Raw genomic sequence first — 12,503 nt, forward strand, 5'->3', positions numbered from 1 at the left:
AGGCACCAAGGTGGGAAGTGGGAAAACAGTGACTCTTTCCACTTCTCCAAAACAAATCGACCAACTATTAAAAGGAGTAAAATAAAGTGACATAATTGAATTGGCTGTTTGCCATGCAACATTTTTCACTGCTGACAACTGAAAATGAAAATTGTCCCAATCTCTAGACAGGAGAGATTCATCCCAATCTATCAGGAAAACGAAGAAGCTATTAAACTGTCATAAAAAAACATTGCCTCTAAAGCAAAAGGCAGAGAGGAAAAAGTCAGATTCAGGTATCTGGCACTAACCCTCTCTGAAACGTAACACTGGTGATCTGAGTGGCCACGTCAACTCTCCATGCACTGTGCATCCCAGATTAAAAAGCACATCCCAAAAAAGCACATACTAAAATCCTAAAAGCACATCTCACAAAAGACGAGTTGGTTTTTTTTGACCGAAGTAAGATTTACAAAGTCTTCTGACAAATATAAAACTTCTGTAAAATTAAGAGAGTACATTAAAATAGACAAATTACACAGATGCTTCTGTTGCCAGGAATTTTATATAATACATTAGTCTAAAATTATATCAAAAGCTTCATGTAAGAAAACTTCCATTTGGAAGACACACCAGCACTTAGTACACAGGAATGCATTTATTATATTCTTGTTCTATAGCGTAAGGGAGTTTAGAAGACGCTGTCAAACTTAATTAAGAGGAATGTTATACTACTTAAAATGTCTGAAACATCCCAGGCCTTTTTGACTATCGTGTGCAATACCATCAGTACATTATAGCTGAGAAGGCAAGAATTTGCTAATAGTTTCTTGCTGATTGAGCAACACACACTAAGTGGTGCCCTGCCGCTCGCTTGGGCAAACACGGCCCTCCCCCATGCTGCTGAATTATTATTCTGTGCTCAGCATTCAGCGGATCAGCTGGAGTCACCCGCCTTTAGAGAACATTCTCATTGAAACTACAAGTATAATAAAGTATTGCAGCACTATCTGCCAAGCTATTGAAAGTAAAAAAAAAAAAAATGCTTTTAAGGACATGTATCCATTAAAAATCTCTACTCTGAAGTATGTAGCAAAGCTCAGCACATAAAGCTGTTCTTGAAAGCCGATGGAAAGCAGCTGTTCAACCGCAGAAAACAGGTTGAATAGAAGCTGAACTTTCTGGGGGTCTCCAAGAAAAATACAGACTAGGGTAAATGGAGTGTATTTTTCTACTATGGTCATCAGTAAATTATGCACCTTTACAGGTCTGTTGCATTTGTTTGAACATTTAGCTAAAGCAGCTATCACAAACAAGTGACCTTTAAAGCCTTACTATTTCTGGAAAAGGGATCATTTGCTATGAATATCACAGGCAGAAAAACGACATTTTCAATGTGTTTCAATTTATAGCATACAAGTTTTCACAATAATACTTTGCCATTTATTTCTGTACTGTTTTCTAGAGATGTTTCTACTGAGCTTCTCTAAAAAGGTGAGCGACAGGCAACTGGAGGCATTGCAGGAACTCCAGGTTCCAGGTCCCACCAGGCTCAGTAACAGTGCTGCAAGCTGATCAGCTGCTGCCCAGGGCTCTCTGTAACACGGCTGACAAGAAATGCAGCTGTTAAATCTTGCTGTTCAGCCACATCTAGTACAGCAGCTATATTAAAAATACAAAGCTTACTAGGAAACTTTAAATACCTAAATAGGCTTTAGGCTAACATTACTCCAAAGGCTTTTGTCTTCACAAGAGTAGCAAATAACATATAGGGCAATTAGCTGTATGTTCTAAGTAGCACTTCCTGGGAGCATTAATAGCTGTGCTTTTTAGTTTGCCATTGAAAGGGGAGATTAGAGGACGGGCAAACAATCTGGCACGGCGACAGACCAGCAATCATAACACCACCTACAACCAAAGCGTCAAGGTATGACGAGTGCTGCAGCCGCTGTTCTGCTCAGACTCGCAGGGCAAGAGATACAGAAAGATTCTATCGTAAACTGCAAACTCCGCTAAGAACACGTGCATAGCTTACATTTTAGCATGCAGAATCACCTATCTTGAGCAGAAACTGAAGTTTTACACGCCCTCGTGCAAAGGCAGTACAGAGCTTTTGGCAATACTGGCACACCGTAACAAAACAAACCTAGTAGCAACAAGAAGTTGTGTTTTCAATTTAAAAAAACCTCCAACCATGTCACAAAGCAAGCCTTTCTTGAGATGCTTAGGACAAATTAATAGCAAAAGATCCCTCAACCTGAAAAAGATTTGAAACAAGCAGCTCTTTGATGTTTTTGATAGCTTGTTTCCATAGGATTCTTTCTCCGCACAAACCATCCCTCAAGAATCACTGAGGCTTACAGATGATACAAAAGCCATTTGCACACATCCTTTTTCACATACCTAAGCATAATTTCAACTAAACAGTAATCTTTGAAATGATTCAATTAAAACTAGATACTAAGGTCTCACTTGTTCATTTAGTTCGTTATAAAATATATTATCTAAAATTTCATTATTTTAACATCAAAACTCATTTTCACCTAGCAGGTTACAATCAACAGCAAACAGATTAGGCTTTCCTGCCTTTACAAATCACCAGTCCCTGTGCTGGATTATTCATTAGCAAATCTGCATTCAGATCCAGTATTCTCTCACATTTACTGTGTAACGCTGAATATAATTAGTGGGTTCCACAACAGACAGATTTTGTACAAGGTGCAAGACAAAGTCACTGCATGCCAACTTAGAGCAGAGATTGCAATTGAGTTTTCAAAGGAGTCTTTGGTATTTTAGGATACTACATTTCTTTGACATCCTTACCTTGGAATGGAATTCACCAGCTTGCCTGCAGCAAACAAATCTTACATCAAAAAGCAAAAGAGGGAAAAAATGTTTGGCATTAAAAGGAAAGTATTTCTTGTTTTTCTAATATTTTAGATGTGTTTTGAGCTTTAAGGCCCTTTGACAAAGGAAAAATACGCCTGATTTTGGCACTTAGAGAAATAAAAGATCACATCTCCACTGGAAAAGCTTGTAACAGGACCAGAAGCTGCTGTTCATGTATTGTCATCTTCAGTATACATATCTACTCAGTTGCTTAGTTTCTATGTTAAAGTTTTCAGAAAAATCGTATAAATCCCACATATATTAGCCTCCATCATTTATACTGGAGGCAAGAGAGAGATGAAGATTAAATGCCATGAGTCTTCCTAAATTCAGAAGACACTGCCTCCACGATGTACTTGGCTCTAGCACATACTCAAAACTTTGAAATTTTGTTAGGGCTGCCTGAACCCCCTCAAACTCATGTGTTTTAATATCTTAAGCTAAAAAACATATACTACTACATCATGCATAGCATTTTTTTCTTGTAATGAAGGATAAAGTAGAAAGCCAAGGCTCGTGCCAAACAAGACACACCCACAACAGTTTAAGTCAAGACTTCAGTTTACAATTCTCTTAAAAGACATAAAAGGGTTAATAAAAGCATCAGCAGTTGACACATTTATATTAGTTATTTCAAAACTCAAGTAAAATAGGAATATTTTCTTTATTTGCTGTTCCAAGACCACACAAAAAACCCTGTAAGCGATTATGTCAGGGTGCTAAGATATTTTTAATTCTCAACTTTTAACTGAGCTAGAATAGGCTACAATCTCTCTAATTTTAACATTATTGCATTTTGCCAAAGTGTACCAAATACTAGGATGATTATTTTAAATATAAATCAAACCCACCATGCCTAACTTCAAGTTACAGGCTTTTTTAAGATAACTTCTGAGAGTTTTTTAAATGTTAAAGGCAAGTACTCAACTGAACTGCTGAAAACTCTCTCAACATCCAAGAAATACTCAGTAATAGGCTGTATGTATTGCTCTCAGCAGAACTAAGCAAAGCAATAAAATTCTCATGGGAATCTCAACCAGGTTGCATCTTTCCCCCCCACAACAACTAATAATAGACACATTTGTCTTTTGACTGTGTTTCTTAATCTGTTTCTCTCTACTTGCAGACACTTTACTGGCACCCAGTTTCATGGCAGAAAGTGTGAAACACTCAGCCACGCATTTCTGCACTCTTTCTTCCCCTTTTTTCTTGACACTAGCAAGAATTTTTCATTCTTAAGAACAACTATTTCTGCAATTCAATATACAGAGCATATATGTATACTTTCGCCACTTAGTTTTGTATTTCAACATTAAAATAGATTCTAAAATAAAGTCTGCAACTATCTCTTCCATAAAATTAGGCATTAAATCAGCATTTTTTATTTTTTTCAGATGACAGTTAAGAAGGTAAAAAAAATATTTAGTATTTGTGGAATTTTATTTACTTTACAACAATTCTGAGGCTGCACTCAAGCCCAGATCCAGCTGTACCAAGGACAACATGGAAGCCTGGTCCCCAGTACTCAAATGGTAGTTTGAGCCATGACAGATGATGAAACAAAGCCGGTTTCTGGATAGAGAATAAGAAGGCACTGCAAAAAGCTGAAGTGAGAGCAGGACTCTTATGTATGGAATTCCTGAGACCACCTAGGGACACTATTTAAATACAGCCCTTCAAGCTACAGTCAAAATCTTTCCTCAGAAAGTCAATTTTAAAGAAAGAAATTCTAACAGTCTAACATCTTCTCACCCCACACTATTCTCTTTATTTGCTTTAATAACAGCATGCCAGAGATACACAGCAGCCAGAAAGCATGATGCCCTGCTGCTCTCACAAATGCTTCATGGGATATCACCACACAAATTTTGAACAAAATCTGGAGAGACTTGAGCAATTTACCAAGCAAGAAATTTATAAAAGTACTCAATGCTAGATTTCAGCAAAGTGCTTGGGAACTGGGTTTTTCTGGTTTTCCACAGGGAAAAAAAAAAAAAAAAAAAAAAGGGAAAAGGAACGGACATTCAGCACATTGGTTGCAACAGCAACTTATGAACTAAGAAAAACCAAAAAGGCATGCAACACAGGTTTTACACACACAGTCAACTGAAAAGTAAACAAACGTCTAGGGAAATGAACACCTTGGTGCATCACAACCCACAACCTGCTAGAGGAACAAGCACTCAAACCTGGGAAAAGAAGGAACTGAGACAGGTTGCTCCTTGGAAGAACAGCATGGAATAATAGCAAGAAAAAAATAATAATCTCTAAAATTTTACTTCCCACACCCTGAACGTCCTGTCTTCTCAGGCAGTCACAGGAAGACCATAACCCTTCAGGCTGGCAAAGGCAAGAGAAGTACAGCCAGCAAAGCTGAGGCTGTCACTTGTCACTGTGAAGGCTTCGGTGACCAGACCTGCCACAGGCACAAGCAGGAGAGGCTGAGCTCGACGAGGGAAGGAGCGACCAGCAGCGGGTCCGAAGGACAACGCTGTGACAGCCAGGCCCTGGCAGGGGCACCCTGCCCCTTCTCCGGGGAGCTCCTGCCCAAGGCAAGGCAGGCACCGAGCCCTGGGAGGCGGCGGGGGAGGCTCCCGGCACAGCCCGGGGGTGTGAGAGCCCCAGGGCACCCCGCTTGAGGTGCGGGGCCTGGGGCAGCGTGAAGCTGCCGCGGTAAGCTAAGCAGCACCTGGGAGGCAGAACAAGGACAAAGGCACAGCCAGGAGAACTGGACTTAACTGGGTGATTAATTAATAAAAATGTTAATAAGTGATGAGTACATTGCATGAAGTTTTTGTGAAGGAGTTTACAAGTTGGTAGTTGCACTACATGATGTGCAAAGCAAGATCAAAGTGTTACCAAGAAACAGACCAGTCCCCCTTCGTTTCTTGTATCTCTATATAATTATATATCTTTACATTTAATCTTTATATATAATGATATATAAAGAATATATGCATATACATACACACATACATAGCTCCCTGTGCCTAAAGCACAACGCAGTTATGCATGACAACCATCTATTAGCTCTTTGAATTGGATGAAGATAAGCAGGAATTGATTTGGATAGTGCCAAGAACATTGATAGATCACCAGCAGAGGGGAGAAAAGCACCTCTTATCAAATTTCAACAGGAAAAGTCACTCAAGAGCCTCATATTTAGCATTAGAATAGTTTACCTCTTCTTCTAAATACTCACCATCACAAAAGTCTTCTGAAAATCTTCAATTCTTGCTATACTTAAAGATTGTTTTGGACAAATTATTTTCCTTTAGCATTACAGCAAACCCCACATAAAGACAAAACCCATTCCCCTCTATCATTTTTAAATCAAACATATCTGACCAGGTACGTCAGAAAAATACCAGCTGTTTGGGTACTAGACACACATAGATTTTACTTCCTTTTTTTAAGCACAAATGTCTACTATTCCAGAGAGAGCTCCCTAAAAAAAAAGAAAAATCTGTTCTGCATTTTATTCTACCGAGTCATACGTTCCCTACCCTTTTGTCACACTGCTGTGAAACAAATGATACTTTCTTTAGAATTCTACAAAATAACAGCACGTTTATTGCATAGGAGGAAAGCACTGCAATATCAAACAACTGTGCCTAGATAGTAATTAAGTAAAGACATACCAAATGCAAATTGTTTATACTCAGAGTTATGTGCAAGAACAAGATATGATCAAATATTCTCAAATGGGTTTTTGTTTATTACAAAGCAATTTAAACTTGTTCTGTGTCTGGAGGTTCCCAGCTTAAAACTGACAGAAGCACTGCCAACAGAGACCAAGCAAGGCCCTGGTATCTCCAGCTGCTTCCAGTTTAGGCAGCAGTCAGACAAAACACCCATTCCTTTTCTGAGGGTTGCTTTTCTACTTAAGCATTTACTCCACCATCCATAAAGATTCTGCTACCTCCCCTGCTGAGGGTGGTATTTTGCCCTACTTCAAAATAAAAGGTAGGTGGGACAGTAGGCACCAAAACCCACATTGCACACTAGAAATTACAATTTTCTAGATTAAAAAAAAAAATAATCAATTCCATATTACTACTGTTACTCCTCAAGCACTGTGGCTTGAGCTTCATTTGAGCTACAAAGTACTCCTACCAGAATGAAAGGCAAAGGTTTAAGTTGATGCCTTGGAAGTTCCACTTTATCACTTAATGAATTTAAGGTACTAGGGGTGAAAAGTCAGAAGACTGTGTTGGCACTTGCAGAATTTTAACAGTGCCTTAAGTGCTTGTTTCCATTCTGAAAGCATAATATGAAACTGCATGTACCAAGCAGTTGGGTAGCTTCTTCAGCTGAGCATTCAGACACCAGTATTGGAACAAGCCAGTCAACTAAAACCAACCTGCCTCTCAGGTTATGATTTTTCAACAGTTGTCCTACATAGGTAATACTTGTGGCTTTTTTAAAGAGGGTCAATCTGATTGGCAGCAGGGAAGGTCAGCAGAGCACAGGGGCTATAGGCAGGTCTAGATGGACACAGCACCTTCCCACTCCAGGGCACCGAAGTCCAGAATTGCTCGCTCTGACAAGATGACCTGCTAGCAGACTTGCATTTGAAAAATACTGAAACAGAGCTGAACAATAACAGCACCACTGCAAAGTGAAAGCATGCAGGCCTGTTGTCACTGGGTAGGAAACAAATTTTAAAAACCCAAAACAAGAACACCGCACAACAGGGAAAACATTCCTTAAGCATTCTGGACAGACAACATTCAGAGTTACTGATGTACCCTGCATTTCAAGCTGCTTACAAAGTTCTAGCAGCAGTTACTGGAATTATGAAGAAAAAAAAAAAAGCTTCACAAAGTTCCTTGAATTACAAAGCTTTCAGTTCCTTCTTATTGCAAGTTATTCTTCACCTCATAATGGGCATATTTCAGCACTTCACATAATTAGAATAAAAAATGCTGATTTTAAGGAGTCAAGAGATGAGAAAGATGGTACTTAAAACATAATTCAAAATATTACATTATACAAGCCAGCATGAATCTGCAAACATGCTCAGTTTCATTAAGAAAAAAATCTCTTAAATATAGCATGCTTCCTGCATACTGTCAAATTATTTATTCCTTAGGCAAAGAAATGAAATAGAAAATAGCATGACATTTTTTTAATAGAAGCAAATTAGTTCTGGGCCCCACAAACCCAGTAAAAGCCCTGTATTTTAGAGGTTTAATGTTCGAACACCAAGGAAGCCTAACACTAATGATTTGCCATCAGTCTTTCAACTAAGTCAAGAATGCCAAGATCCCCGGAAGATAAACTTTCACATCATCTCCAGAAATACAAAAAAAAATGTCTCGATTAAAAAATTACAGCGATACCACCAAAATCACAGAGGTAAGACAGAAAGATCTCTTTGCAAGATTGTTACTACTCAGAATTAATCAAAGCAAAACGGCCATCCTAGTGATAATCCCTTTCACAGTTTATGCAATAGTCAATTACTAAAGAGGATGAAAGACAGAGCAATCTTTGCAAATAGGTCACTGCCTATATTTATAATGATTAAAAGCAGTCTGATACTAAAAGTAACTTTTAATAAGCATAAAAATATTAAGACAGTGCATGTATTTTACTCAAATATATTTTATGTTTCCTATGACAGAAGAGGTAACACTCATCAAAAACAAAGCTACCTCACATAGGGTATGCATTAGCATTGCTTAAAGCAGAGTTTAATTTCTGTCTCTAACAACTTTATTCTGAAGTATCATCCTCAAAGATAACAGCTAATTACTCTTGACATGATCCCTGAACTTACCTAACTGCTTCTGTCTGCACTACACGCCTTCTCTCTCAAAACTTGTAAGCAGATTTTACCAGCAAACACTGCCCAAAGCTCCTTTTCAAGACCACTTTTTATGTCTTCCACTTTTACTTCAACTTTCCTTTCATGTTTAGGCATGTCTAAACATGTCATTCTTTAGTTCAGAACGATTACTCAGGGCTCTCCTGTATATTGCTGGGACCTCCCATCTGCTTCTTTTAAGTATTACTTGTCTCTGCTACAGAATTCTCCTCTTACAAAGTTTTCCTTTTTCCCCTATCCCTGGCCTCTCTGAGGAGTATTTTCTGCCCTTCCAGTGGGATCAGGACATCACACCATTTTCCTAAAATTTTATTGATTCTTACAGCTTCAAGCACCACCACTGTGTCAGTGATTTTTACACCCAGCTGTGCACTCCTGAACCATTTCATTCAATACCAATTCTACCTGCAGTTACCATCTCCACCAGAGATTTAAATCTCATTAAATTTGAGCTTGTTTTCTCTCAAAGCCTACTTCCCCTAATTACCTCCAGACTTCCTACAGTTCAAGTCCATAAACTGACATCTGATTCTCACAGTGCCTTATGCCCCATAGTTGCACCCAAGTTAGAGTTTCTTTGTTTAAAGTGTCAAGAACATTATCCAGTCATGATGTTTCTGTTTACCAGATCAGTTGCCTACATCTTCATGAGCAAATACTTCTGCTCACACTGTCACGTCTCCATCCTTCATTTCGTATAATATTTGAGCTGCTAAAAATACTTCCTTTATGCAGTAATTTGGAGACTCCAGATTTTCCACTATTTCTACAGCCAGCAAGTCTATAAGCTCAAAATTGTGCAGCTGCAGAACTTGCACTTCATTACTGAAAAAACAAAGGAGGATAATCTTCAGCAAATAATGTATCTCTCTTAGAAGAATCTCAGAACAGAAGCATTCCTCTGCATCTCATATGTTTGTATATATTGAAATATATACACTTAAAACATGTGGAAGGTTGGGCTAGGGTTCAATACTTAGTGCCTTAACCCCCTCAAAAAAAATCACCTACACAAAGACATTAAGGTAATTCTAGTTTCTAATCTTGCAAGTTGAAGAGAAAACACCTGTAGCTTAGACTTTATTATAATGCAGACTGCATAAAACCAAACTCCACAGCAGGCAGGGGAGGGAGAACCACAGTCAGTCTTCTGAAGTGAAATCCTGTTTGTGCATGAAAGCTGGGAACTTGATGTTCTCACTACAGACTAAGAGCAATAAAAACAGCTTTCTAAGCCATTAATTTCTGCACAGCTGATTTCTACTAAACAATGCTCATTATTGAAAGAATTCTAAAAAAACACAAGGCTGTTCCAGTGAGAAGGCTGACACTCTGAATATCTACACTGAGCTAAGGGTGACATCAGTGCTGCTCCTGCTTTAATCCCTATGGCTACTAAATGTCAAACATTTTATTTGTATTTAAAGAGCTTGCGATTGTGCACGAGATTAAGTTACTTCACAGTTTTAAAATAAGACAACTGCAAGGCACAGGGAGCATCTTGTTGCCCAAGACTGCAATAATGGCAAGAGCTTTGCTAGCATCAGTAAGGAGCTGCCATGATTCTTCCACAGCCAAGGTGTTTTATTTTAAGGACTTGTGATTTTTAAGCACTGTGAAAACTCCCACCTTCAGACCTTCCATAACCCAGTGAAGTCTACAAACACGTGCATAGCTGTCCCACTCAAATCCAAACTTAAAATATGTTGTAGCATTGAATGAAGTATATTGAGGTGTAGTATATAGTTGAACTATACTCAACACATCAGAAGGAACTGTCTTAACACACAATTTAAACTTTAAGGTGGTAAACTATTTAAAACAGGATATACTTTCTAAAGATGCCTCGGTATTTTCATAATTTGTGGGGCAATTGATTACTATAGCAATATATGGGCTACTACACATGCGTTTAAAATAAATATCTTAATTATTTTACCCTTCCCAGTTCTAAGTGGCTCACACAAACCACAGTGAGCTAAGACACTGCTGTATAGAAAGTGCAAGAAAATATCAATCTTCACATGGCATAAATAAGAAATCACTTAGGGGGTTGTTGGGTTTTTTTCCTTAGTAAATTTGGTAATCCTATTTACTCCTTATTATTTGTAGGGAGCATGAAGTGAAAATAAAATTGTCATAAAAGATACAAATATTAGAGTCACAAAGTCTCATAACCAGAGACATTCTAAATTTCAAAATTGAGGCCAAGAATAGAATAAGATTTATGTATTTTTTCACACATTAAAAATGACAGGACACTTAGGGGGTTGTTGGGTTTTTTTCCTTAGTAAATTTGGTAATCCTATTTACTCCTTATTATTTGTAGGGAGCATGAAGTGAAAATAAAATTGTCATAAGAGATACAAATATTAGAGTCACAAAGTCTCATAACCAGAGACATTCTAAATTTCAAAAATGAGGCCAAGAATAGAATAAGATTGAAAAACTACTGATTCCAAGTATTTAAATATATCTATAGGTGAGCTCATACAGTTCAAGAGTACATAAATCACCCCATCAATCTTGTATCTTTAAGACCTTCCTACACTCATTAAATAAGCAGCTTTGTCTTAACTGTGTCTTATTAGCAAGGTACTGATTCACAGCTCCTCATTATAAGATTTTTATTTCTAAAGTTAGCATCGACTTTTATTTGAATACCACACTTGAGTGAGCTCCTTTGGTACTCTAAAAACAAGCAGGCAAGTAGGATTGACTATAATGATCAGTTTGTACCCAGGCAACAACAGTCTCACATTACAAAGTAAGACAGCTCAAGACTAGGGAGCTTTTAACCTTAGAAATTTAAAATAACGTAGTATCTCCCCACAGAAAGATGGAGTGGAGGGATTCTCTATATACTCACATATATTTATGTGTACATATACATACATCATTGGTTCAAGAACAGACCTGGAATACAACAGACTAATTAACTTGGTTACCCATACCAGAAGTGACCAGATTATCTAAATCAGAGTGCTAATCTCTTGGTGGGGGTGGGGAGGCCTGTTAAAAAAAAATAATTATGTCAGAAAAACCACTTTACTAAGGAAAAAGGCCCTCAATGCTCAGTTTTAGCCTCAAGTGGGAGTACATCATTCCTGAGATTCTTCCATACTAATTAGCAAACTCACATGTTTTGAATTTTAATCCAGAATAAAGCTGTGAGGAGCAAAATGGGCAAGGCTGACCCATTACAACAAGCATCTACAAACAAAATTATCAAGCCATAAACTCCATATAAATCTTAAGTGTACCATTTTTAAACTATTAAACACACCAATACATCCATTTATAGGTCTGACACTATGTATACACATAGTTAGGAAAAGCTGACTGTAACACTATTATTTCAAAGAGCCAAGTGAGGAGTAACTGCAGTAGGCCCCCTTCCTCTGGAAGAAAATACAACCCAAATTCAGTGTCATCTCAGAACAATCTTAATAAAGAAAGAAGAAAAGCATTTCTGTAACATTCAATCACAGGATGGCATACGTTGAATTAATCCCTGAAGCAAAGTATTTCTGCAAGGAATAGAGCTATACACATCAACTTTAGACTTCAATAACCAGTTCATGCTGAGACGAGACATTTTCACTTAAACAATCTGAATGCATGAGAAATAAATTTCAAAACAGTAGCAAGCAATTATGGCAATAAGGGAACAAAAGGCAAAAAACATACAAATCTACAGGGATCACTGTTCAGCTTACCTGCACTTGTTCTGTGGAGCTACTACTGAGCTCATCTCCAGACTCTGAATCTTCCTGTATTTTTTCTGAGCCTTCTCCTGCTG

The 12,503-nt window shown here is 37.9% G+C and overlaps 1 protein-coding gene across 1 annotated transcript in view; it reads right to left on the bottom strand.

Annotated features, from left to right (window-relative positions):
- Positions 1–12,503, bottom strand: part of ARHGAP12 (Rho GTPase activating protein 12) — a 65,614-nt gene that overhangs the window by 52,342 nt on the left and 769 nt on the right. Inside the window, exon 2 of the mRNA XM_010006975.1 lies at positions 12,421–12,503. Within this exon, the coding sequence (XP_010005277.1) occupies positions 12,421–12,503 (83 nt within the window). The remainder of the gene's footprint in view (positions 1–12,420) is intronic.

This window comes from Chaetura pelagica, unplaced genomic scaffold, assembly GCF_000747805.2.
Source record: "Chaetura pelagica isolate M959 unplaced genomic scaffold, ChaPel_1.0 scaffold17, whole genome shotgun sequence".
In the NCBI taxonomy this organism is placed as follows: Eukaryota; Metazoa; Chordata; class Aves; order Apodiformes; family Apodidae; genus Chaetura; species Chaetura pelagica.